This window comes from Martes martes (genome assembly GCF_963455335.1).
Source record: "Martes martes genome assembly, chromosome: 13".
In the NCBI taxonomy this organism is placed as follows: domain Eukaryota; kingdom Metazoa; phylum Chordata; class Mammalia; order Carnivora; family Mustelidae; genus Martes; species Martes martes.
Window position 1 is genome coordinate 87,886,971 of NC_137901.1, and position 27,708 is coordinate 87,914,678.

The 27,708-nt window shown below is 59.7% G+C and overlaps 1 protein-coding gene across 4 annotated transcripts in view; it reads right to left on the reverse strand.

Moving 5' to 3' along the window:
• Positions 1–27,708, reverse strand: part of NCOR2 (nuclear receptor corepressor 2) — a 208,972-nt gene that overhangs the window by 76,487 nt on the left and 104,777 nt on the right. For 3 of the 4 annotated variants that reach the window (XM_080821217.1, XM_080821216.1, XM_080821214.1), the window contains exons 8-13: positions 23,302–23,368; positions 17,073–17,245; positions 16,069–16,159; positions 13,053–13,231; positions 9,454–9,508; positions 7,126–7,224 (exon numbers count right to left, since the gene is read on the reverse strand). In XM_080821217.1, the coding sequence (XP_080677343.1) occupies positions 7,126–7,224; positions 9,454–9,508; positions 13,053–13,231; positions 16,069–16,159; positions 17,073–17,245; positions 23,302–23,368 (664 nt within the window). Of the gene's footprint in view, positions 1–7,125; positions 7,225–9,453; positions 9,509–13,052; positions 13,232–16,068; positions 16,163–17,072; positions 17,246–23,301; positions 23,369–27,708 lie in introns of all 4 variants that reach the window. The other variant, XM_080821215.1, reaches the window with a different exon arrangement.

The following is a 27,708-nucleotide window of genomic DNA, read 5'->3' on the forward strand; positions in this document are numbered from 1 at the left end:
CAGGCCTGGGCCGCCCAGGGAAGCCGCACAGAGCCCCAGGCTGGAGGCCCATCTGGGCTCCGGGCAGCCGTTCGGGACATGCACACTCATGCTTACCCAGTGGGCCAGGAGAGACGCAGCCCCACCCGGAGTCAGTGTGGCCGTATCTGGCCTGTCCCACGTCCCTGCCAGACTGCACCGGGGGGAGCCCTCGAGCGATTTCATCCACCCGGTCCTGGAAACCAGCACCGACTGCGCAGCCGCTGCCCCTCCCTGCGCGGACCACGGTGGGCTGAACCCACCCCAGCCCAGCCATCCAGGTCACGCTGTCCCCCGCGAGCACTGCCCCAGGCATGGGAGCCTCTGGTGGTGCCTTGGCAACCAGAACAAGGTCAACTGTCCCCTGGCAGGAAGCAGGGAGAGGAGGCACAGAGGGACGGGAGGAAGGGTCAGGAGAGGAGGAAGGGGGAGGAAGGCAGTGATGGGAGGCTGCAGGGCCTGGGTGTGGGGAGGGGGAGGGACGTGGATGCAGACACAGAGGGAAACAGATATGGAGCCCCACACGTGGAGGAAAGACTCAGGGAGATGGGACATCAAGAGGGAGGAAAGAGGACAAGACAGGGAGATCAACCTAGAAAACACAGGCGCCTGGGGTGAATGTCTGGTCAGCGGTGGGAGCTGGACTGGGCCACAGGAAAGAGCCACAGAGCACAAGGACATGCAGGCCAGAGGGCAGGAGGGGAAGTTGGGTCCCCCTCAGATGCCCCAGGGACAGGCCAGTAGGCTGGGGCCCAGCTGCCCCGGGGTGGGGGGCACTCACCCCCAGGGACATGCCCCCTCCACGGCATACCTCCTCCATCGCCTGGAGGGCCGCAGTGGCCCCTTGGTCACAGCCACAACAGGGATGGGCCCTGCTGCCTGGCCCAAATCCGCCTCCCACTCTCTGCTCCCCGACGGCCGGCAGAGTTAGGCCGACTAGCGACCACAGCATTCCTGGGCTCCGGTTCTGCAACTAGCTGGGATAATGGGGCCCTGGTCCATGAATCACGAACTATAAACCGCTGGACCGTCCCCCGCCTCAGCCAGTGATTCACCTCGCGGAGAGGATGCTCGGGCTTGGGCCCAGCCCACGAGCACGCCTGCCGCTCAGGGTAGGGTCTCACGGGCCAGGATCCAGGCTCTGCGGGCTCAGATCCCATCTGCCAGAGCTCAGGTGCGCAGGGTCCAGCAGGGGTGGGCGTGAAGGGGCTGGCATTCCAGAAGTCTACGGCTTGGCCCCCATCTCCCTCCATCCAAATACGGAGAAGTTTCCAGAGGTGGATGGCACCCCCTCTGTTAAACACCAAGCTGACCCTGGTGCCCCGATGGCCAGGGCTGAGTGTGCACGCCGTGGATGCCGGGCGGGCCTCCCTGCCCTCAGGGCAGCACAGTGGGTCTCAGGGTCTGAGCCCAGAGACACCCAATGGCAGATGCTTTTCATCAAGAAGGCTTACATTCCACCTTTGTAACCAGCCAAGCTCTCCAACGTGACCATCAACACGAGGAACAAATGGTTGGTACAGGGCCCGTGATGAGGGTGTGACGGGACAGAGTGTCACCTAAATAGACGCACTGACGTATTGCTTCACACGCTGTGGTTAAGCGTTCAAGGAGGTCATGACCACTGGGACGTGTAGTTAGCAAATGCGAAAATGCACAGGATTTGTCCCCCCCCGTAGGGACTGGCCAGGCCCCTTCTGGAAGGTGCTTGCCGCCCCCATGGCCGCAAGTGTCCCCAGCCATCCCCAGCCTGTGGGCTGAGACCTGGCCCTCTCTGCCCACCTCAGGGCACCTCAGAAGGGCTATTTCAGCTCATCTCCCCTTCAGGGTCATCTCCTCCTCCTGCGCGCCACCCCCAACCGTGGTAGGTCTAGGCTGCCGTGAGCCTGCACCAAGCCTCGACTTCCCCTTCTGCCAAACTGCTCCCTCCCCCTCCCTTCCTGGGGGGGGGGGGCTCCCCAGTAAACATCCCCCAGGCTGAGGTTCTGAGTGGCGCAGACCAGCACGCAGTATTGCCGGTGGCTCTCGGGCCCCACGGAAGGGCGCATCCCGGCAGTCTGATTTTTGACAAGCCCTCCCAGTGAAGATGGGAGACCCCCAGCCTGACGGCAGCTGTGGCAGCTGTGTCCCAGGTCCGTGACTCAGCCTGGGACCCCAGCAGGGGACAGCCTGAGGACAGGACTGGAGCAGGAGGCGGTGTCCCCTCCCTGCTGGGGAGCGTAACTCCCTGTCAGCACCATGGGTTCCTCTCCTCCCCAGACGTGGGGATGTGAGCCTGGGACCCCCTTCGGTCCCACTGAGACAGGAGGGCTGAGGAGACGGGCCCCGGTGAAGACGTCAGGGCCATCCCCGATCTCCGGGCCTGGGCGAGGAATCGGCCAACTCAGAAAAGGCGCCTTCTACAAGGGGGCAGGCGGGACCGCCCAGCCAAGAGAAGGGCCATCGAGCCCACCCACCAACGCCTCCAAGCAACCCCTGCACCCCCTCACAGTTCTTAATCGGCACCGTCTGGGAGGTGCCAAGACAGCCTTGCTCGGCTGACACCTTCCCTCTGGCGTCCCAAAAGACCCGGTCTGACCTGGCTCCGAAGCCAGACCTCTAGTCCTGACGTGCAGGTGAACACATGATCCTGGGCCTCTAGCACCTGCTGGGGAGGGCCCGTCAAGGGGCCCCTGCTGGGCGGAGCAGCTGGGAGGCCCCTCATGGCCATCCTTAGCCACAGCGTGGCCCCAAGCCACAGGAACCACAGGTAGGCACTACAGCCTCCATGGCCATGGGCTTCCTGGAAGAGGGAGGGGACATGCATGGGCCTGGGGGAGCTAAGAGAGACTGCAAGAAAGCCAGAGACGGGGAGACAGTCGTCTGTGTCTCCAGAGACGCTCATGGCCCCGAGAGCAGAAAAGGCTGAGAGACAGAAAGCGTTTTCCAGCTGTTGGCCTCGCAGAAGCCAGGCGCACGTGGGGCCAGGGACAGATTCCCAGTGAGTGGAGACGGAGACCCAGACGGGGTCAGGGGCTATAATGCAGATGGGGCTCAGTGGGGCGCGTCCCACCCACAGCAAAGCCTACGCAGACAGAAGAGCCCAGGGCCCACAAGGTCAAAGATGGACAGCTCCCAAAAGACGAGCCACACGGCCGAAAGGTGGCAAATGGGACCGCCAGGGATCCCCCTGGGCTCCAACAGCAGACTGTGCTAGGCTTGAATCCTGCATGCCGCTAAGAACAGGTTGTCACCTCCCAGCCCCTGTACAGCAGGGATGATGGCAGGACCCCCCCCAATAAAGCTTTGAGGGAAAACGCACCCCACCCGTCACATAAATCCTGAGCAAACGGCCAGCAGCATCCCTGTCCCATGACGCCGCAAGGCCAATGCCTGGCAATTCGGACAGGGCTCCCCTGTCTCACTGGCCTCCCAGGAGAGATGAGGACGCTCAGGGCCCCCCAGGAACTGCATCTCAGATTCACGAGTGAGGCCGAGGGACCTGCGCCTGACAATTATCTCACTGTCACAGGGCAGAGAAAGGACTTACAGCCCCAGAGTCAACACTCGCGTTGACCCGTTTATTCTGTATTTATGAACAGGCCAGTGGGCAGGGGTGAGGGTCGTGGGTCCGCCTGGCATGGAAGTCTTTCCAGGTCATGTGTGCATCTCCGTCCCTGGCAGCAGCCCCAGCTGATGAGAGGGAGGGGAGGGCCACCGAGCCGTGTCCCCGCTCCCAAGAGACCTGGGCCTCCTGCCACACCTCCTTCTGTCTTTCTGCAAGAGGCAGAACACAGAGGCCGCCCTTCTCCATCCTGGGAGGCCCAGCCTGAGGCACCGGCCTGAGCAGAGGGTACAATCTCACGGGAGAAGCAGGGCAGACACTATGGCTAATCCAAGACAACGCAGACAGAAAGAGGAAACAGACGTTTCTCCTCTGCTATACAATATCCCAGGGCTCCCCAGCACCGGCCCTGCCTGGTCTGGCCTCTGCCTCAAGTCACACACAATCCCTTCTTTACCGCCACCACCAAGCCTTCCCATTCTCGAATCCTGAGGTGTTACACTGGGGACCAAGGACAGGTGGAAAGCAAGTATGAGCATGAGCACACTTATCATGGTGAGCACTGAGCAGCGTGCAGACCTGCTGAGTCACTGTATCACACACCTGAAACCAACGTGCTCACTAGGCTGGCATTATTTTTTTTTTTAAGATTTTATTTATTTATTTGACAGAGAGAGAGAGAGAGAGACAGCGAGAGAGGGAACACAAGCAGGGGCAGAGGGAGAGGGAGAAGCAGACTCGCGCTGCGCACGGACCTGATGTGGGGCTCGATCCCAGGACTCTGGGATGACGACCTGAGCGGAAGGCAGATGCTTAACGACTGAGCCACCCAGGCGCCCCAACTACAAGGGCATTATAATTAAAAACTTAATTTTAAAAAAGGGGGGGGGCAAACCGGAGTTCTTTGACATATACAATCTGCGTTTTGTTTTTGTTTTTCATGTAATCTAAATTTGAAAACTCAGGCAATTCCGCATAAATCCCGATTTCCAGCTCGTCCTCAAAAATCAGCTCTGGCAGGATGAGGCCACTTGGCCCAATGTCAGTAGGGGCAGACCTGGGGCACGAGCGAGGTCGGCTACAGGCCTCACCACTCCCTGCTGCCTCTCACGGAAGCTGAGGTCAAGTGTGAGCCACCACGTACCCTCGCATTTGTACTTCTCTCTTCCATAAATCAAAGAAACACCGCTAGCCACTCATCAAACATGAGCAGAAGAAACGGCATCCTGTGGTTTTTCTCCAATCTTTCATTCATTTAAGATGCTGGAAGGTTTTTAAGACCCCCTGTTCCAAAGACTCTAAGGGCACTGTGCTCTCTCAGGGCACTGTGCTCTCTCATGCCGCAGTGTCTGTGCACCTGCTGTCCCCTCTGCCTGGGACACCCTTGCTTCTGTTCTTGTCCAATGAGGACCTGCTCCTTAACCTCATTTTTGAGGGACCCTATGCTACGGAGACTCTCAGACCGCCCGCATGTGGTTTTGGAACCACATATGTATGCTGGTCTATAAAACTGGCAAGGAGCTCCCTGAGCCCAGCACTCAAGTACCGGATAAAGAGAATTAACACCACAGAATGAAAGGCATGGCAGCCAAGACCAAAGACGCAGGACACTGACACCCCCAACCACCCCCAGTTCTTGTCCGGGGATACCTCCCTCCCTAAATGACCTCAACATACACAAGTCCTCATCTCCCTCCATGCAAACATGGCTTTCCCCATCTGAGTCAGAACCTTTCTCCTCCAGAGCCCCCAGCCCAGCCACCTGGAGGGGCCTCCTAAGCCCACCCACAGTGACCCGACAAAGGGAGGGGGATGAGTGAGGACACACACACTGAGAAGACTAGCAGAAGAACTGGCACATAGTAGGTGCTCAACAGATCTCGAACGATGGCTTTTAAATAAACCTAAAGGCCTCAAGCGCCCCCTCAATTTTGCCACAGTCCCCACCATTGCCTATTGCCTCTCATGCCTCAGCGTATTTATGCTCCCTACCTGGAATTTGAGTTTGTGCCACTCAGTCTAGACAATTCCTGACCGCACTTCAATTTCTAAAACACCACAGCTAGGTCTTTGGGATTAAATAGCTCCAAGCCAGTAAGACTTGCTCTTACACGTCTGTTAGATGGGCTGGTCAACCATGGCCACACAATGCTCAAGGAAAACCCTACCCACAAACCAGACACAGCCACCCTTCAACAACCCAGCCAGTGAGAACCAACACTCAGTCCCACTCGTTTATGCCTGATGGCAGTGAGGGCTTTCTTGTTCCCCTCTCAACAAATTTGCTCCCCTAATTACATGCAGCTTAGCCAAGGGGAAAGGGGGTCCACAGTGGGGAAGCACAATTCCCAGAAGGCAAAAGAAGAGAAAAGGGATGCCGGTTAAGAACCCACCTATGGGACTCCATTGCAAAGTGGAAAGGACCCCACTGGGGATGGCTGAGCACGAGGCCTCAGGACCCTGTCTTGGCCAGGCCGGGGAAGGGAAGACGCCAAGGTCAGGGAGAAAACCTCAGGACCCTCTGATCCGAGGTCCCACCACCCCTGGCCTTCATCACCTTCCCCTGAGTGCCACAGGCCAAAGGCCCCAGAAAGGACACATCTCCGCCAGCTCCAGGCAGCACCCACCGGGGAGGCCCCAAAGCCGTCTGTCCGTCCAGCCCAAATCCCTCCTGTGACAGCGCAAGACTACCTCCTCCAGGAGTCATGTGCTCCCAGCACCTACCCTGAGCTCATTTTCAACAGCCCGGAAGCGAAGTGAATCCATGCCCTCTCTCTGTCTCCTAAGCACCGATTGACAGCCCAGCAGCCCCCTTTCACCTGTGTGCTACAGACCCCAGCATCTCTACCAGTATTTGCCTAACAACGTTTAAAACCAGCTCCTTGTTTCTTTAACTCAGAGGTGAGCATTTTCTGGAAAAGACCAGAGAGTACATATTTCAGGCTTTGCAGTTTCAGTCCTGACTACCTACTATGCTGCTGCTGTAACAGTAAAGCTACCCCAGTAATATGAAAATGAATGGACATGGCTGTGTGTCAATAAAACTTTATTCATAAAAGAAAGGGTGGGCCGGACCTGGCCTACGAGCCAAAGCTTGCCGAGCTCTCATCCCTCAGTTTCCTCCTAAACAGTGATGGCTGACAGACTGCAGGCTACTGTACTGGCTATTTTTTGTTTTCAAATATGCATAAAAACAACACAAACAGACTACAAATATTTTTTAAATGTTAAACTTGTTAACCAGCCCAAGTCACGCAAAGAACGCAGTCCTCGCACTGCGGATGTGGCCCTTTTACCACAGGGATTGTGATTCACCGAGCCCGGAGTTCTAGAACTTTCCAGGCTGAGAATGGAAGTGGTCTTTCTGCTAGTACTCCCCTCTGCTGCCGGGGTAGCCTGATCACCCCCAGAGAGGGTCTCCCAGCCACCGCTGAGGAGCTCAAGCCACGGGAGCCTGCTGCGGAACAACCCGTGCGGACGGTCACCGCCCATCTTGCAAACGGCCGCCGCGGAGCATGCCGGGGACGCGCCCCGAGAGCCAGCCGCCCTGCCCCATCTCTCACCTGGCTCTTGCCGCGGCGCCGGTAGCTCCTCCTCACCAGGCTCTTGTAGTTCTCATTCTTCTTGGTCAGGTAATAGTAGAGGACACACTCGGCCACAGTCTGCGGGACAGAGAGAGAAGAACGCCGTGTCCGGTGTGGGTGGTCAGAGCAGGGCCCTGGAGCTGGAGATCTGGGTTCAAATCCTGCCTCCTCCACGCAGAGCGTGGTGACCTTGGCCAAGTCACCACACCTTCCTACCTGGGTAATGGGGACACTCAGAGCACACACTTCACAGAGCAGTCATGAAGACAGAGCACTCGGGACACCCTAGAGGGTCCCCTGCCCCCCGCCTGGTGCTCCAGCTCCCGGCTGGGCAAACTCAAAGTCGGCCCCGATCTAGGTCTTGGGTCTCTTTTCTCTCAGCCCAGATCCTTCTTCCCAAACACCTGGGGCCCCGAGTAACCTCTTCCAAGCTTTGTGACCCAGCCGGACAGTAACATCCCCAAGCGACTCTGCATCTCTTGGGACGTTGATGATTTTCTCGGTCTTGACCTTTCCCACACCCATCTGGGTGTGAGCCCCGGTGCCACTTGCTGAGTTAGGGACTGGCCCTTCCAGAACCCCATCACCTCCTTGCCCAAACAGGACCAGTAAGAGGCCATCCTCAAAGCAAACAGACACAACATGGTGGTGCCTGCCACCCGTGGCCACCGGCCAGCTCCAGGTGACAGCTCGCCTCCGAGGGCCACTCCGTCAAGGCTGCTAGGTGCAGAGGCAGGCTGGGCCTCAAACCTCGTGGCGTCTGCCACCTCCAGAATGCACGTGAACAGAGACCACTTCCCACATAAACTGGCCCACACACAAGGCCCACACAGCAGTTGAGAAAATCCTGGTCTTATCAGACGCCATTATTTGCAAATTGAGCAATGTGCATGTCCGACTTCTCCTTGAACAATTCAGGGGAGCGCCTTCCATGCTGGACATGGGGCTGACCGTAAGCAGCGGCTGTCCCTGCAGACGGGCACGGCGGGCCGGCCCACCGAGCTCCCAGCCTGCTCCCTGCCTCACTCAGAACACGCCTGTCCCCAAAGGCACGGGGCACCACTGGCAATCCCTGTTTCAGACCGTTCTGGGAGCCCCATTTACGTCCTATCCTGAGCTGCCTCTTAGCCAGAGCACACTGTAAAGTTTACTCTCTAGGGCAGAGACTCTAGCAGAGATTCGCAAGCAATGCTGCTCAACAAGCAGCTTTGGAAACCCTCGCCTCCATCCCCAGGGAGCCCTGACCCAGAGCCTCCCGGGCCGTCCACGCCCCCCGCACAAAGCCATCACGAAGTCAGAGGAAAGGCCCTCTACAGGGCCAGCTTCCCCACGCTGGATTTTCAGGCCCAGAGATCTGTTTCCCCACGCTGCCTCATCTCCCTCCTTCCGTGGTTCTCAGCTCATTAAGGGCAGACTCGAGGGACAACTGTTCAACATTAAAATGACCGCCTGGTTCCCCTCGGACGTCCCTCCCTCAGCTGAGAAGCATGAGGCCTCCAGCAGCTGGGCCTGAGCAAAGCTGGGGGGCGGGCAGATGCCCCCCCCAACAAACCTGATTCAGGGAGTGTGGTTATTCAGGGCAGCAGCCCCAGAAGGAGACCTTTGCTGGAGCCCTTCCTGCTCCGCCCTACAACACCAGGGTTGCCAGGGCCGATGCCAGCACACACGGTCTCATCCGGACCCGGCCCGGCTTCCCCGACTCCAGGCACCGCTCGGCCCGACAAAGGGCGCGAAGGAGGTCTTTGCTGTTCTCTCGGGACACTCAGTGCCTCCCTGCCAGGTAGGGGGTGGTGCGAAAAGGAGCACTGCCTTGGGCTGTCTCTGGGGGCAAGGTAGGGTTCAAGTGGCCGTTCTACAGGAAGGTTTGTCCAAGTGGGATGAGGACTTACTGAGCACACGCCCGGCTGGCATCCGGGGCGTCAGAAGCCAGCCTGACGCCCTGCTTTTCCAGACAGAGTTCCCTTGCTCTCCCTCCCCCTGGCCTAGTGACAGCCGGCTGCCCGGTCCGAGGAGCCCGGGCTCCGGGGAAGCCGGAGCACACAGCTCTCCTGGGGTTTCCCAGCCCGGGGCTCCACCCCCTCGGCCAGCAGAGGCGGGGCCTGCGGCTGCTTCTCAAAGGAAAGAGCAGTAGGACAGACCGACTGAGGGGGGCAAGGACTGACAGCCGGAACAAGGGCCAAGCTCTGTGGGCAGGGAGGAAGGGTCCTTCGCCCCAGGGCAAGCGGGCACCCGCCGGAGTGGACCCCGGAGAGGCGCAGGGCGGGCGGGGCGGCTGGGCCGGTGGCGGGCTTGGGGGCAGCGACTCACCTTCCTCTCCAGGAATGATGCGATCAGGCCGAAGTTCTTGGGGTGCTGCATGAACCTGTGGGAGCAGAAGGGCAGGCGTGAGGCCCGGCCGTGGGGGGCTTCCCAGCTGGGCGGGCGCCGAGCACCCGGGCGCCTGCCATCTCCGCGGGCCCGGCCAGGCGGGCGCCGCCCCACTCGGAGCAATTAAGCCCAGGGGGGTGTGGGAAGGGCGGGCGGGCCGAGGGTAAGAGAGGGCGTTCCTTGGAGTGAGTCACTGGTTTTAGCGCCTTTGAAAATATATTTGTTTGTCCTGCTGGAGGCGGCTTCCAGGAAAAATGAGGACATTGCACGCGGCTCTTTGGTGGGGTTCCCCCCCTTTAAAAATCTGCCTTTGTTTCTATCTCCGGCCGGGTCTAGGAAGCTGGGCCTCACCCGGCCCACGCGGGCCCCCACAGCCAGGCCACAGGTCGGGCGGCAAGCTGCAGGCCTCCCTGGGAGAGGTGGGAGCACGGGCTCTGAGTGCCCGCGAGGAGGCGGCAAGAAAGGACTTGGGCCGGAGGGGGTGCGGGGAGCTGGCGCCCCACCAGCTGGCTTCCTCCGAAGCCGGCAGAATTACTGGGAAAGGCTCGGCAAGGCTGAAATGTCAGGGCCACGGGAGCAGGCAGGCAGTGGGGGCGGAGATGTGGGTCACGGCCGCGGGGGCCCCAGGGATGCTGGGTGGAGTCCTTGGCCCGGGCCCAGCCGCGGCCTGACGGTCCCCACGACACGCCACCGCCCCACAGCCTCCTCCGGGAAGAGAAGGAGCTGCTGCTGAGGTGGGGGCCCCGTGTCCCCCGAGGGAGCCTGGGCCAGCGTCCGGTGCTCTCCGCCCGGCCCTCCAGATGGCTGGGCAGGAGGCCAACGGGCCCCTCCCCTGCTCCCCAACCAGACACCGGAGAATCCGGAAGGGCCTCTTCTCTCTTCCAGGAGGAAGCCGAGACTCCGAGTGGCAGGGTTCCCCGCCTGGGATCCTGCCTCGGGCAGCTTGCAAAGCTGGAGCCAGCCTAACGCCCTGCTTTTCCAGACAGAGTTCCCTTCCTCTCCCTCTCCCTGCCCTAGTGACATTTCCTTCCCCCTCTCGATCCCTTCCTTGGGGTTTCCCCAAGGAGGGATGGGATCCCAGGAGGCCAAGTTTCAAACCTGGAAACCCTCTAGCTCACCTCTTCCACCGCCCTCCGACCCAGTCCTGTATCCTCTGCCAACACTTACTGAGAATTTCCTACCCACTGGGCACCTCTCTGCAGCTAAACCAGGGACGCACTGTTGCCATACCCATTTTACAGATGCCATTTTACAGATGAAAAAACTGAGCCTTGGAAAGGAGAAGCGGCTACTGGAGGTGACAAAGCCAGTGAGTGGTGGGGCTCTATGCCACTGGCACATGATTTCCAGAGGCCTGAGTGCCATCAGTTCTGTCGAAAATGAGGCCTTGACCAGGACGGCTCTCCTGGAAAGATTCGGGACACGAAGCTGAGCCTCAGAAGACGTCAGCCCAGCCCGCCCCGCCCCTACCCTTCTGAATTAACAGTGAAATCATTAGGTGAGAAGAGCAAACACGAACTCTCCAGAAAAGCTGAAACACACAATACACATCAGTAACGCCTCTTTTTTTTTTTTTTTAAACATAAATAAATAAAAATATCAAACACACCAGGGGGAAGGCAGATACCTAATGCGACAGTACTTCTTAGCATCTCACTCATACTACAGCTTGGCTTACACGCGGGACTTGACTCATGGCAGAACAATTACACCTGTGATTGTGGGGACCCTGAAATGAGCCCGCAAGGAACCAGGATCCCTGTCTCTGAGGAGTCAGCCCCTAACACCCCTGGGACCCGCTCCCCAAAGTGCTATTCCCAGAAACTGCTCACTCTGTGGTAGGCACTTTAGGCCTCGTCACGCCACCCCTCTACTTCTACAGATGGTTTAGAATTTCCACACTCGAAAGCTTTTGTAAAAACAGAACTCTTGGGGCGCCTGGGTGGCTCAGTTGGTTAAGCAAACTGCCTTCGGCTCAGGTCACAATCCCGGTGTCCTGGGACCAGGCCCCACGTTGGGCTCCCCGCTCAGCAGGGAGTCTGCGTCTCCCTCTGCCTCTGCCCCTCTCCCTGCTCGTGCTCTCTCTCAGTACCTCTCTCTCTCTCTCTCAAGTAAATAAACAAAATCTTAAAAACACACACACACACACACACACACACACACACACACACACACCTCTCCTGCCCAGACCCTCATGGATTGATCCCCCTGCATGGCCACATCCTGGTGTCTGTGTAGCAAGGTCAGCCGGTGCTGCCCATGACCCAGAATCCCCCCCATCCCCGAGGCCCATCAGGCACTCTGAACCCGCAGCAGGTTGCTGGAGAATCGGGCTCTCGTCCTCCGGGCCACGAGGCCTTCTCCAAAGGCCGAGGCGGAGGTCCAGCGGCTAAGAAGGCAGAGTCTGTCTCCAGCCCACCCTTCTGGCCAAGCACTGAGGCCCCGCTCACGCCTCAGCGTCCCCAGCCCTCCCACCTCACGGGGGCCTGTGCCTGGCACGTGCATGGGTCCCTGGGATACGACTTCTCAGTTCTTTTGAGGGGATGGGGTTTTATCCATCCAACAGCTCCTCAATCGTCTCCCCAAAACGCTCCGGTCTTTCGGAAGCCCCAAGCCTCACGTCTCAGCACTCAATTCCTGCCTCTGCTCTCCACAGCCGCCCTGCCCCCTGGCTCCATCTCCCTTCCCCAAAAAGCCTCTCCCCTGCAGCCAAGCCCTGGTCCTGACGATGGGGGAGTTTGAATCCTGCCTCCAGGTCTGTAAGCTGTGTGGCCTTCATTAACTGTCTTCACCTCTCTGAGCTTCTGCTTCCTCGCCCGTGCAATGGGGATGGCCCAGAAATGATGTTATGAGGAATAACACACACACACACACACACACACACACAAATTATGAGGACGAACACACAAAACCCAAAAAACATCTGCAGTGTCTGGGATGGAGAACGTGCTCAAAAAACCACCACTTTCAGAGTAAAATAAGAACCAAGAGGTGTCGGCCAGCCACATGTCCCTGCCCTCTGGCCCAGCCTCTGAGATCCCTGGCCCTGTTCTCCCGCTACACACAGCCCCGTTTCACATCAGGCTGCCCTCACGCTTTGTACTGGGTTCAATAGTGTCCCCCGAAGTTCACGTCCACCCAAACCTCTGAATGCGACCTTATTCGGAAATGAGCTCTTTGAAGATGTGATTAGTTAAGAGGCGCTCACAGGGGAGTAGAGTGGGCCCTCTGTCCGGTACGGCTGGGGCTGGGCCTTGATGGAAAAAGAAGCCCCAGAGAGACACCCAGAGGAGACCACGTGAAGACAGAGGAAGGGAAGGAACGACGCAGCGACAAGCCAAGCAACGACGAAGGCTGCCGGGAGCCCCCAGGGGCTGGGGGAGAGGCGCGGGGCGGACGCTCCCTCAGAGCCTCCAGAAGGAACCAAGCCTGCCCACGCCCTGATCCTGGACTTCCGGCCTCCAGAGCAGGCAGGGCTTCCCGGGACAGGAGAGGGCAGAGGGCCGGGGTGGCCTGCGCCCCCGCACCGGGGGACTCACTTCTCCCGGAAGGTCTCCTTCTCCTGCTCACTCCACATGTTCATGACCTGGCGGTCTTTGTACACCTTCATGGGGTCGTCCATGAGCCCATTCATGTTGATGAACTTGATGCGCTGCTGGTCCGCGTCGTACAGCATCGGCGGGATCACAGCCAGCTGGCGCATCTGCTTTTCCAGGTTCTGTGGGGAGGGCGGAAGGTGGACGGCCCGAGTCAGAGGGCTCGTCGGGGCAGCCTGGGGACGGGGCAGGGGTGGGGAGGGCTCCCGCCAGCGCTGGGGGCCCAGGCAAGGGCGTGGGTGTTCCGAGCAAGAGTGGGAAGATACCGAGCCAGAGGGAAAAGCAGAGAACGGGTTGGAAATACTAAGAGCCCAAGGCCAGGGGGAGGGAGAATTGAAAGGCAGCCCTGGACAGGTTTATGGAGGACGGGGCTGTAAATTACACGCGGAGAGCGGCAGTGGCCTTATCTACAGGGAGAAGGGAGCAATGCATCTTCCCTTTGGAAATGGAAGTGCCATAAAACATGACAGGAAAGATGTTCAGCCAGCTGGGCCAAACCAGCTCGGGAGACGAGCCTGGCCATCCAGGCTCTGAGGGCACATGGGGCAGGGAGAGGGGCCGGGGAGACCACGGACCCATTTCCTTCCCGCCGCCCTCCCTGGCCCTGGCATCCGCTCCTTCAAGCGTGCCCACTTGGGACCCAGCCTGCCTGGCCCCGCGCACTGCAGGAGTCCGCCGCACTGGCTCATAATGCATCGGGATGGCTATTAAGAGGCTCTGAGCCACTGCTCATCTGGGCTCATTTCCCCAAATCTCTGCAGCCAGCCCATTACTGGCGATTAATTACCCATCTGAGGAGGCAGGCGAGGGCCCAGCACGGCCAAGGTCAGCTAGTTCAAAGGAGCCGCCACCCAGCCTCCCACAGTCAACCCCTCCTTCAGCGTCAGGGCTTCCCAGCAGGAGCACACAGCCCTGAGCCCCAGCTCACAGAGGGATCTCCTCCCCACCCCTGTGCCCCACCCCAACCCCCCGCCCGCCGCCGGAGGCCTGACCCTTGGCACTTGGCACAGCCTCCAGCACCAACACCTCTCCCATTGTCCTCGGCTGCCCCCATGTGCACGGACGGCAGACCATGGGCCTGGTAACAGGCAGAGCTCTCCCCTGGCAGGAACACCCGCTCTGCCTTCTTGACATCTGTCTTCCTGGGCACACATCGTGCCTGCTAAAATCTCCCTGCAGGGTCAGAGCTGCACCTCTCCTCCCACCCAGCCCCCTCCTTCTACCATCCCGGGGAACCTCCAGTCAGGGGAGGTCTTTGTCCTACATGAATACCCTTTTCCCACCACCTCACCCAACTGCCACCCCCTCAACAGTCCCGGGAGGCCGGTGGCCACCTGCTCGAGTGGCCGGGACCCGGGGAAGTGCGCCTCTGGCATGACGGCTGGGGCCTGGGGAACCTGAGTCAGCGCAGACGCCACTCGCCCTTGGCCGTCAGGCAGGAAACACTCGGGAAAGGGCCACCTGCCCCTCTCTGGCTTCCAAGGCAAACTGAACCGGTGCCCACACCCCTGCGGGACGGGCACGCAGCCACAGCACCCGCGGGATGGGAGCCGGAGCAAACTGGCAGGTATGACTGCGGGCGAGGGCTGAGTTCTGCTTTCTGGGGACTGGATGGGGCTCAGAACAGGGACGTACCATGTGAAGTTTTAAAAAGAAGATCTCTTTTCATGGTCAGACGGTCTGAACCATCTGCATCAAAGTCATGTGGGTAACTTGGTAAAAATACAGAGTGCTGGGCTCCGTCCCGGACCAGCTAACTCGCAACGATGAGCAGGGCGCCCCGCCCCGGACCCGGAGGTCTGGCCAGTGGGAGAATCAGCAGCTGGAGCCTGGCTCCAGTAATGCAGGGGTCCCCTGGCCGCCCCACCCCGTGTGGCAGCCACGAACCAGCCAACCACACGTGGCACACTGTGCCTAGTGTGACCTAGGAGCTGGAGTCTTGGTTTTCTCTCCTTTTAGTTAATTTCAGTTTAAAGAGCCACGCGCTGCCAATGGCCGCTGCACCACTGGATCCAAGAAGACTACACTCCCCTCCCTTGATGAGACTCCCTCATGTCTACAGTGGTGTCGGGAACAAGCAGGTCAAGCAGGTCAAACGCTTAACCTTCGAGACCCAGGACGGACCAGGCTGGCACCCAGAGTTCTCTGGGCAAATGCCCCCTCTGCTTCCCGATTGTCTCTGGGCCCCCAGACCACCACCAGGGTCACCCCGGCTATGTTCCGGCCGTCCAGGTGTCCCAGAGGGCCCCAAGGGAACAAAGAGAGTGCATTCACACTAAGGGCCATGGGTCCTGCCAGAAGGCTGCGGCCTGGTGGACAATCGCTGTGCGGGGAACTGTCCATCTGCCCCTAGTCTGGGCACCGAGGAGCTGACCTAGAAAGCAGGTCTCAGGGGCGCCTGGGTGGCTCAGTGGGTTAAAGCCTCTGCCTTCGGCTCGGGTCATGATCCCAGGGTCCTGGGATCGAGCCCCACATCGGGCTCTCTGCTCAGTGGGGAGCCTGCTTCCCCCTCTCTCTCTGCCTGCCTCTCTGCCTACTTGTGATCTCTGTCAAATAAATAAATAAAATCTTTAAAAAAAGAAAAAAAAAAAGAAAGCAGGCTCAGCCAATGGGAGGCATTGGGAGACGACGGGAGGGCCGAGAGCAGCCAGTACACTCCCGGTTTCCTCCCCACTGGGGCACCAGGCTGCAGCCGAGCCTGTGATCACCCCCGGGGCCATGTCCTGCCAGATGGCCGCTGCCAGGCAACACCCCTTTCTCTGCTGGTCCTTTAGGCTTGGAGACAGGTGACAGCCACTGCCCCCGGGCCTCAATAGCCTGTGCTGGTTCTGCCCACACTTTGGGGATGAGCCCCTTGATTTCAACCATCGGGGTAAATTCTGCTTCCTGCCAGGACGTTCCCGTGGGTGGCGGACAGAGGGGAGTGAAGCCGAGGCCAGAGTCAAGGCCGTGTTCTTACCTCCTGCTCCGAGAGGCCATCGATGATCTCAGACACCTCGTGCTCGCTGCGGGCGGCCGACATGGAGAGCCCGCTGCCCCGCTGGCCCACCCTGCTGGAGACCAAAGGGACACACTCAGGACCGGACCCTCAGCAGCCGGGACTCCAGCAGGCACCACAGCACAGACCAAACCCACAACTTCCCCATAAGCAGAGTGTAGGCGGCAGGGAGGAAGGTGTAAAGGGGCCAGGCCTCTCATACCCACAGGGACCGCCCCAGGCTGTGGGGTGCAGGGGACGGCACGGAGCCCCCGCCCTGACCCAGGAATGCCGCAGGGGCTCTGTCCCATCTTCCCTCCTAAGATGCCCCCCAAAGCCCAGCCCCACATATCCCTGTTGAAATCCCAGCCCCACCTCTTCAGGACCTGTGCCTCAGTTTCCTCCCTGTAACAGGGGGACAGTATGGACCCCGGCTGCCAGGGCTGGGAGGGGGCACTCAGTGAGATGTGGACTGTGAGTGTCCAGGAAAGAATAGAAGCGCCATCATCTCTGCTCGTCGCCCGTAGCCCGTCGCCCTATCCACATAGCAACAAAACCGCAGCTACGCATCCCCAGGGGCCTACTGTGTACCGGGCGCGCCTACACCGGGTCTCACACAGTCCTCGAGACCGCCACGGGAGACCAGCGTCCCGATCTGGCTTCCAAGCCAGCAGGAGGCCCTCTCGCCTCTGACCCACACCCAGGATCTCCGGCTGCCTTCAGGGACCACACAGGCTGTGGTGGGAAAGAAAGCTCGATCCACCAAAACAGATCTGAGTTTCAAAGAAGCATGAAGGCCAAGCAGGCTCTGAGCGAGTCATGCACGGACCTCACGCGGCCCGGGTCGCGGGCGGGAGACCCTGCTGCGCTCTCCGTGTCACAGCAGCTGTGGCTCTTCTGTTGTCTTGGGTCCTCGCGGCTACGTGGAGGAACGGCAGTGGTGGGCAGGGTGGGAGGGAGGCGGTCAGGCCCCGGCCCCGGCTCACCTCTGCATGCGCTCCTGCAGCTCGCGCTGTTTGCGGATCTCGGGGAACTGCTTCTCGTAGTACTCGCGCACCTTGCTCTCCTTGGCCCGCCGCCGGGGGTTGCTCTCGATGCGCTCCACCTTCCTCTCCCAGGCCTCCATGAGCTGGTCATAGCGCTGGCAGAACTTCTGTTCCTGGGGGAGCACGGCACAGGGAGCACCGATCAGTGGGTCATCCTCCATCTGGACACCGGGCCCCGGGCCCCACCCCGCGCTCCCAGCCTGCTCTGGACAAACGCACACATGGTCACGCAGGCAGGCGCTGATGCAGACACACATGGTGACACATGCGGTGACACAGAGACCTGGGCAGAGCCGGATCCCAAGAAAACCTGCAGGCTTCCTCAAGGGCCTGGCTGCCTCCTTCCCTGGGAGATGGGCCACCTGCCAGGCCTCGTTCTAGAAATGTCTCACCCAGTGCAAGAGCCACCAGCCACGTGACCAAGTCCAAATCCCACTGACATCCAGCAACATTTAAATCCAGACCCTGGTACCCCCAGACACATTTTCTTGGGCACCACAGCTACGTGCGGGAGGGGCGACCATCCGGAGTGGACAGCACACGCACAGAGCATTTCCATCACGGAAGGAAGTTATGTTAGACGGCGAGGCTCTGGGGTGTCTGTCAGGTTGGCGACAGCCCCCTAGAAAGCATCCCCTTCCTGAAAACTTCCTCATTCCCTGGCTTCAGGCTCCACCATGCTCCCAGATGCAGGGAGTCTAGGTGAAGTCCCGAGGAGCCTCTGCCACCTCTCCTGGACAAGGAAGTCCCCCTCCACGTCTAACCACAGTGCCACCTGCTGTTTTCCCCCCACCCAGCCAGGAACGTAGCTGCCTGGCTTCCACATCTCCAAGGTGACCTGGACCTCAAGCAGGTGGGGAGCAAAAAGCCGCCCATAAGACCCCAATCTCCCGTCTCTAACAGCTGTGCTGGACAGATGGCACGGTCTGGGAGTCTCGCTTGAACGCCCTCCCGATGCTTCAGCACAATCAGAAAACCCCTCTCTCGTCCTCGTGATCAGACACCCCATCCTGCATTTCAGCCTGACTAAGGCAACCTATGACCTTGGTCTTCAGCAAACCCAGCAGGGCAGCCGTCCCTAAGGGGAGGTCAGGCCAGCTTTGACAGGGAGCAGAACTTGACCCCCAGCTCCCCGGGGCTCCACATGTATGTGGGCTGCTCTAAGAACCTGCTAGAGATCGGGACGCGGTTCCAGCAGCAGACAAGAGCCACGCCGTTCACGACTCTGTGGTGTGGACAGCCCCCCACTGGGCACAGGGACTGGGGCAAGGGACATCCAACCTGTCACCATCACAGCATGGGACCCGTCGTACCCCCACAGCCCCTGCCGGAGAGGTTGCAGTCTGATGGACAAGAGTGAGAAAATGTGTCAGATGCGAGGATGGGGAGAAAAGTTCACAAAACCAGCAGAGAAAAATAACAGTTACTGGAGAAGACACACAGGACCCGTGTCTACTGCACTAGGCGCCTGGGGACATTTGTTGGAGGACAAAGCCTTCGCCAGGGAGCAGGACCACTCAGCAGGGCTTCCCTGAGGCGGACCCACTGACCGGGGGGGAAGCAAATCCCCCCACGCTCACCCTCGAGACACGAGGGCAGAGCTAAGCCCGTGTGTGGGTGCTGGGAGCAAGTCTCTGCAGAGGGCAAGGAGCAGGGCCCTTGCCACCACGGTCCATCTTCAGAGCAGATGGCGTACCCACCTCTTGCGTGCCCGCAGCCAGGGATCACCCTCACCGGCCCCACCCCCACCCCAACACTGACTGAATGTTCCTGAGCCCCACGCCGGGCACAGAGCGGAGTCCTTCCCGCGGGCAGACCCACCCAGGCCACGACTACCACCCCTGTCATCCAGGTGGGACTCAGGGCCCGGCAGGTCAGCCCCCCGCCGGGCATCACTTGGTGCAGGAGCGGGGGCCAGGATCCCGGCAGCCGCCGCCGACAGGGACTGACGACGTCTGATGCACCTGCTCACCCCTTGCTGCTGGCACTTTTGGTGTCATACCCGAGAGTCCACGGCCGAACCCAAGGTCACTTAGCATCACCGCTATGTTTCTCCCAATGTCATGGTTTCAGTTCTTGCACTCAGGCTTTCGACTAACTCTGAGTTGGTGTCTGCGTCAGCTCCGGGAGGTGGCGGTCCCGGCGCACTCGGAACATGTGCGGACCCAGGCTCTCTCTCCGAGTGGATTCGGATCTGGCCTCTTGTGAAAGACCCCAGCTCCAGGTGTGAGGGCTTATTCCGGGCTCCTCCCGTCTGTCCCACGGGGCTCCGGGTCGGTCCTCACCACCAGCACGCAGCTCTTGTTGCTGTGACTTTGTGAGCCATTCTGAGTCCGATGCGCACGGCTGTTCTCCTTCCGTCCCACAGTGACCGCAGGCCCACTGCATGCCCGGTGTCACCCCGAGCACGCCATGGGCTGCCTCTCACTCAGTGACCCCATGAGGTGGGTGGAAATCCCTCACGGAACCTAGGAGGGACCCGAGGGCTGAAGCCGAATGACCTGCCCCAGATGCCCAGCAGCGCCGAGATTTGAAACCCTCCTGCCCTGCCGGGCGCGGCGTGGGAGGTGAGGGGAGATGGGGCTCCCTCAACACTGGGAAAGGCCGTCTCAGACCAAGGGATGGGGGGAAGGAGGCTGGTGTCAGAGAAGGGCAGCGGGAGCCAGCTGGCCAGGGGAGCCTCTGCGGTCACCTCCCAACCCGCAGGGAGGGCACGACCGCCCGCAGCCACCCTGCAGGGCTCAGCCGGACAGGGCTCGCAGAACCTGCAGAAAGCTCTCCGCACGGGCCATCCTGAGCCCCAGGGCTCTCGGCCTCCCCTGCCACATGTTCATGAGGGAGGACGGTGACAGGCGGCAACGCTGCCCGCCCCCGGCCTGCCCAGCGCTCAGGCTGCAGAAGCGAGTCAGGGGTGCTGGGGCGGGTCTGGGAAAAGCCCCGGCGCGGAAAACAGGGAGACTCGGGAGGTGCGGGGGATGGCAGAGGGGTGAGCAAATCTGCCGCTGGCGCTAAAAGCGTGTAAATGACAGGGTGGGTGGGGACAAGCCGGGGAATGCGGAAAGGCAGACTATGCTGAAAACAAGCCAGTGCCCACTGTGGTGGGCTGAAGGGTGACCCCAATCTGTAGATTATTTGACCTTATTTGACCAAGCGCCTGAGATGAGGTCGTCCTGGATTAGGGGGAGCTCTGAGCCATGCAGTCACGTGCCACATGAGAGCAGAGATGGGGAGATGGCCCTGTGCATACAGAGGCTGAGACCAGAGTGACATGGCCACGGCACAAGGATGCCAGGGCCCTGGGGGCTGGGAGAGGCAGCCGAGATCCCCCCTACGGCCTCTGGTGGGAGCACCCCTGCCCACACCTTGACTTTGGACTTCTGGCCTCAGGAGCCATCAGAGAATTCATTTCTGTTGTCTTCAGTGGCTTGGCTTGTGGTCATGTACAGCAGCCGCAGGAAACACGGACCCCATCCTCCGTGCTGGGCATCGCCCCTGGCTGACCCTCCCTGCAAGTCCCCCACGGCGGTCACACGCAACCCCTTCACGCATTGCTCTCAACCCTCCCGCAGCAAGCACGTGTCTCAAACTCCCTGCCCCCAGCCCCATTTCGAAGAGGAGGAGAAGTGAGGCCGGGGGCGAGACAGCACTCCCCAGATCACACTCCGCAGGCCGTGAACCTGAGCCCCTGTATCCACAGCACAGCCTTACCCCCACCCTCACCCCCAAGTCTGGCTTCCCAGGGGGCTGGGCTCAGCTTCCGGGGGCAAAGCCTTGGCCCTCTGGGCAAGGCAGGAGGGCAGGCAGTGTGGACAGCTGACCCGTGATCCCCGGAACCTCTAAGGAGTGGGGTTCCCCAGTTTGAGGGGGGCTGGCACACGGTAGGGGGGAGGCCATACAGATCTGAGATTGGGGGTGGGCATTTGGACCAAGACCCTCCCCATCCTTCCTGAAAATAATGTCTCAGGGGCTTTGGGCTCATTACAGAAGAACAAGAACAAGGTCATTCCAAATGCCCTCCCACTACGGCTTCGCGAAGGACCTCTCTTAAGATGGGCTCAGCCTGGCCTCAGAGACACCCCGAATTTCTTACTAGCCTGCGGTTCCTCTATCTTTAAATGAGCCCACATTCCCTCCACCCTCTCAAGGGACCCCCAAGTGACTACACGGATCCTTCTAAAATGTACATTTAGAGTTTCTTCCTCCTGCCCAAAATGAACCTCATCCCCAGACAGGGCCACGGGGGACATGAACGTGGCTGAGGCTGGAAGATCACAGGGAATGGCTGCTCGCTGCTCGGTGTGGCGATGACGGCACTTCCTGTCCTCTCAGGAGATGGGTGCAGGGTCATTAGGGAGAAGGGTCCAAGTGCCTGCACCTACTTCCTACCAGTTCGACGACAGCAATGTTCATACTTGCATGGGAACACACACACACATGCACACACACACAGCAAAGAAGTGTTAGCCGTGACCGATTCTACAAAGTGGGAATACAGGTGTTTACTATATTCTCTCAAATTTCCTGTTTGAATATTCTCGTAACAAAGACCTCACATTGTTTACTGAGAACACACTTAAAAGAATAAATTAAGAGTCCCACAGCATTTGAAATAAAAGCCGAATGCTCCATTCCGGTTGGAGGCAAGTGTGTCTAAGTGATCGTGATCTGGCTCCCATCCCATTCACGTCAACTGTGACCCCCAACTCGGGCACGGCACTCCAGACTTGCCTACTATATTCTATGCCATCCTACCCAAGCTAGTTCCAACCACAGGGCCTTTGTACTTGCTATGCCCTCTGCCTGATACTCCAGATTTCCACAAGGCTGGTCCTTCCTTGTCATTCCCACTTCTGTACTGAGTTCACTGCCCAGGACATGCAGGGTGTCCCACCACACAGCACTTCTCACTGTGTCTCCTCTGCTCAGCCACTGTACCAGGCTCAGAGCAGGCCTTGGCTGTATATTGAGCTCAATGAATAAGATGCAATGCCCGCTTTCAAGAGCCCCAACCACTCCACCTCTGGTCACCATCCAGTCAATCCAGGAGTCTGAGGAAGTTGAGAAAGGAAAGGCAAGAAGCCCACCACGTCTCACCCCATGAACCTGTGGGGTCCGAGTGCCACCCGCCAGCTTCCCAGCCACCCAGTGTCTGTGCCAGAAGTGTCTCCTCTCTTCCGGGACCCAAGTGAGGTCTGGGGCCGGAGCACGGTGGGTTCAGAGGGACCATGCCTTCAAATGGTCCAATCAGAGCTTTGGGGAGGTGGTCCAAGGACGGACAGCCCTCCCTCTGGCTCTATGAGACTCAGATCTGCCGCAGGAATTCGGGTCCCACAGAGAAACCGGTCTGTCAATGTGCTGACATACAGAGTTCAAAAAAACTGCCTAGAAAGGAAGGTAAAACAGGATCAAACCACTCCTGAACTCCACCCGAAGGACCTTTCCAGCCACAAATGCCTCTACCGCTTCAGCTCATCTGAGCCGGCCCTTCCCTCACGGCGGAAAGAGTCTAATGAGTGACTTCCCCTCCCTCGCTGGGCCCTCCCCCCCTCCCCCGGCCCCCCAGTGAATCAGCCACCCTGACCCCCAGCTGCACACGTTCCCTCACACACTCTCTCTCCACCTTGGGCCTGTTTCCCAGATGAGAGCCCAGAGCACATGGCCTGACGCAGGAGTCGCACCCCTGACTCGTGACGCAGCCACTGCCGCTGCAGCCAGCAAGGGGCCTCCCTGGATGCGGGGAAACCTCATCTCTTGAGGGAGCTCCCCGCAGCCGCCGCCAGCACACGGCCCACCCCAGCCTCGCCTCTCCCAACAAACCTCTCTCTTCTGGCCTGGAAAGCCCACGGGTCCTCTGACAAGCAACCAGTCTTCCAGGCCCACATACCGCTCTCTCTCCCTTTCCAGGCTGGAAAAGGAGCGGCAGAATTCCAGGCCCCGGGCATCCCGGGGCCGCTGAGCCCCGAGCCCCGGCCTCCCCGAAGCAGCTGCCACCCCGTCCCGTTTGCCCTGCTGACCCTGGCCTTTCTCCGCGGCCTGGACGCGCAGCAGAGACAGCTGCAGGCCAGGAGGTCCCGCGGGCATGGCCTGAAGTGGCCCGGACGGCCTGGACTCCCCAGGAAGCCTGGCCCAGGGGAGCGGCCGGGGGGGGGGGGCTCCAGTGACGGCTTACCCATTGTTTCCGAGCGTGGTTCCTCCTCTTGAAGTATAAGATTAGCTTCTTCCGCATCGCCTGGTTTCTAAGCGGGAGGAAAAGAGCACATGCGGCAGGTCAGTAACATGGGGTTTCAGACAGCCTGTCCTTCACTGAGCTGTTTCCTGACAGCAAGACCTAAGCTGACCCTGCATTGGATCTCAGGGAGCTAAGAGATGCCCGTAGCTCCCCAGAGGGAGCCATGAACGGCCAATCTGAGTCCCTCCTCTCCCCCAATGGTGGGGCCACCACCCACATTCAGACTGAGTGAGCACGGTGTGCAGTAGAGGGGCTCCCGGGAGGGAAAGGCGTCGGTGCTTCCCGCCCTCCCCAAGCTGCCGTCCACACGTGCCCAGGGGCCCTTCTGGAAAACCAGCCGCCGAGAAACATCCATAGGCTAAGACCAGGAACGTGGGCCAGACAAACCAAAACCCTGAGCACGGTGGCCACCCAGAGACAGGTGTCCGCCGGCCGGCTCCAACCAAGCTGCACACAATGGCCTCCGGGCACCTCAGACCTGTGCCAGGCGGAGGTCCCCTAAGTAGGGCAGCACGGGTGGGTAGCAGCTAGCGAGGCAGGACCCCTCAGGTCTCCTTTCCCTCAGCCCCTCCCCACGGCCTCCACACACAAGTGAGTGCTACAGCCAATACCTGGGTGGGCCTGGGGGCATCAGGCAGGACTCAGAAGCCTGGGGAGACCCAGAAGTTACTCACCCCGACCCAGGTGTGTAGTGGCACCCAGCATCTCTGGGGAGGGGTGCTCCGACTTCCTCATGGTCTCAATAGTGTCCAAACCCCACAAGAAGCTAAAAAACCATACCGCAACCAGCCTCTCGGAGTTTCCAGGGGCCACCTAGGACCCTAACCTCGGGGGGTGGTGGGAGTCCAGGCCCTGATGGACAGGCAAAGCTTCCCCTGCACACGCCTCACGGGGGCTAAAGGAGTTGGAAACAACCCGACGCAGGCACCCCATGGACGGTCACTCTCTTTGGCCTCCTGGCCCCCTCAGACAGACACCATCACCTCGGAAGGCCCCACTGCCAGGCCCAGCCGTCCTCAGGGTCTGCCACCACACCGCTGTCCCCAGTGAACAAGCGTCTCCTGACCCCCAGTGACCTCCAGCACGAGGTCGGCATCCTTACTACGTGGTCTCAAGTCCAAGGACACTAACAGGCCAGCACGGTCCCTCTTAATTAGGAGGGAAAGGCCACAGCAAAAGTGTGGGCCGCATCCCCTCTCTGGAGCCCCCCACGGACCCCAGTGGGGTTCAGAGCCCTGTCCACTCTCTGCCTCCCAACAAGGATACACCACGCCACTTCCAGGATTGGGCGGGGGGAGGGGATCCCTGCCTCCCAGGGTCATTCTGGCCTCGAGTTAGCCGGGGCCTCCCCACCGACATCGGCCTCCCCTGCCCTGTCCCCGACAGAGTGTGCACTGGGGTCCTCAGTCACACAGGCTGAGACGAGAATACTTCGTTCCATGACGAGGCGTTTCAGCAACTTCAGATGGCCTCCGGGCCTCAACACCCCCATCTGAAAAGGGGGCACAGTGACATGTGCTCGTGGCCTCGGTTATCCAGCTGCTGATTACTGAGCACCTAAGTGCAGGCACTCTTCTAGGCTCTGGGGACACAGCCTTGAGCAGAATTCCGGGCCCCTGTGGAGGTGATGCTTAGAGGGGTCCCGCAGACAATCAGCAAGGTCATCCAGATAATCCCGGATTCAGAAACTCCAACCGGGTGGCGGGCTAGAGCCTGTGTGGGAGGGGGTGGGTGTCGCTATTTTAGATGCAGGGGTGCGGAAAGTCTCACAGAGGGCCCCGCACACGATCCGGATCAGCAGAAGGACCCAGCTGTGGAGAGAAGCGCAGGGAAGGGCGCTCCAGGCAGAGGACTGTGAGTTCGAGGCCCGGAGGTGGGACAACTCCGAGTCCTCGAAGGACACACAGAAGGCCTGCGCGGCTGGAGAGCGGCGGGCAAGGGCAGAGGGGGCGGGAGGGGGGAGAGAAGCGAGGCTGGCAGGGCCGGCTGCACGGGGCCGTGGTCTGGGCAGAGCGAGGGGTCTGGGCTTTGAAAAGGACGGACGGAGCTGAGAAGGTGGAGAAGCAAGGACAGCCCAGGGCGGCGAGCCCGGGAGCTCCGAGGTCTTGGTTCCTCACATGCTTCTCCAACAAGAAAGCCATTTCTCTCTGGAGGGGTGGCGGATGCCAGAGCTGGGGCGGGAATACACAAGGAGAGCCCAGAGCATCTTTAAGGAAAGAGGGGCTTAAAAGAAGAAAAAAAAAATTAAAAGATCAGAGGGAGGCAAGACCTAGCCTGAGCGGGGGACTGCCGAAGCCAGGAGGATCTGAGCACCGAAAGAAGGCCCACCAGCGCTGGACGGTGAGCCAAAGACCAGGATAAACATCCACGAGTCTGCGCGGATAGAAATAAATGACTGAATTAAAAAACAAGGAAGAAAGAGCAAACGCGCCTTACAGAATTCCAATTAATAAGCGTACCATGAAGGTGGGGGGTGGAAACCCCCCACAGGAACACCCCAGCCCGAGCTGCTGCAGGGAGACCCACGTGGGAACCGCACGAGACTCGGCCACCCGGGGAGGAAAAACGGGACACGTGCGTTGCGTCGAAGTCTCTTCCCCCAAATGGTCACTAGGCATTTGTGACTTGTGGCCACAAATTCCGTGATGTTGCCCCTGCAGGGGACGCAGGCTGGATCCGTGACGTGCTCCTAAAGCCCGGAGAGCAGCAGGGCAAGACAGCCGGCCTCGCACCCGACGGGCGCCAGCGGGGAAGGCGCCTCCTCTCCTCTGTGGGGCTCTTCCCCCAAATCCACGTCCGGCCCCTTCGTGAGAAAGCACCCAGCAAACCCAAATTGAGGGACGTTCTACCAAACCCCTGACCACAAGTCTTCAAAAGGTTCAGGAACACCGAGGGACGAAGGGGACAAAGTGAAAAACGGGAACCGGCCATCAGACCCCGAACCAGAAAACAGACCTAAGTGGAAAAACTGGAAAAATCCACAGAAAGTCTCTGGGTTGGCACAGAGCACTGTCCCACGGTCACTCAGTTCTGAGGAGAGCAGCCTCACTTCCGTAAAATGTTCCTGTTAGGGGACCCCGGGTAGAGGATATACAGGAAATTCTCTGTATTATCTTGGCTACTCTTCTGTAAATCCAGCTTAAAAAAAAAGATTTTATTTATTTATTTGACAGACATAGATCACAAGTAGGCAGAGAAGCAGGTAGAGAGAGAGGAGGAAGCAGGTTCCCTGCTGAGCAGAGAGCCCGATGTGGGGCTCGATCCCAGGACCCTGGGATCATGACCTGAGCCGAAGGCAGAGGCTTTAACCCACTGAGCCACCCAGGTGCCCCAGAAACCGGGTCTTCACAGAGGTCATCGAGCTAGCTCACAGTAATGAGGAGGGCGTCCTTATACAAAGGTGAAGTGTGGACGTGGAGGGGGACACACAGGCAGGATGACACGAGGAGACCGCAGAGTGTCTACAAGCCAAGGGACACCCGGGAAGCCAGCCAAAAGCAGAAGCTGGGAAAGGCACAGAAGCCTCCTTCCCCGGAGAGACCAGGGCCCCGGCTCCCCTTCAGGCCCGACGGCTGGCCTCCAGGGCTGGGACAGGCTAAGCCGCTGCGGTCTCCAGCCGCTCGCTTTGGGGTAAACTGACCCAGAGGACCCTGGGACAGCCGCGGCAAGGATACAGTTTCACGGGGTTCCCGTGACTCCTGCAATCCCCACCAGGCAGCAGCTCTCCCGGGCGGATCCGACTTTCCTTCCAAAGCAAGCACTGTGCCTGGCGCCCAGAGGCAGCCACGGACTGCCAAAGAGGACAAATGTCGAGTCGGCAGGTTGCAAACGGGCACAGTCCACCCGGCGAAGCCCGCCCGTGAGAGCACTGTGTTTGGACGGCCGTGCTTTCTAAAAAATCTGAAGTCACTGCCAGTATTGAAAACCAGAAGCTGTTGCATAAAGAGCTGAATGTAAAGCTTCTCTGAAAAGATCAGGCCGTCTGGCACAGCCCCTCACGGCCACAGGCTGGGGACTGAGGCCGGACCACCGCTTTACAAGGACGATGAGCTCACCATTCACCACAGTCCCCCCCCACTCCCTACTACCTCCCGCCAGCCCTTCCCCACCCTACCTTCCCCTCTCGGCCCCACGGGCATGCATCTGGTCGCAATCCCCTAGACATCTGGCTTAGGGTGTCCACTTGTTCAACATTCTTCTGGCCAACGTTTTTGGAGTGTTTATTTTGTCCCAAGAAATGTTTTGGTATCGGAGACGCAAATAGCTTACAGCAGACAAATCTTTTCTGCTGTGATCTTTTTTCTGGCAAAAACGGAACACAGTCTCTAATAAGAGGGCTCTAGAAGG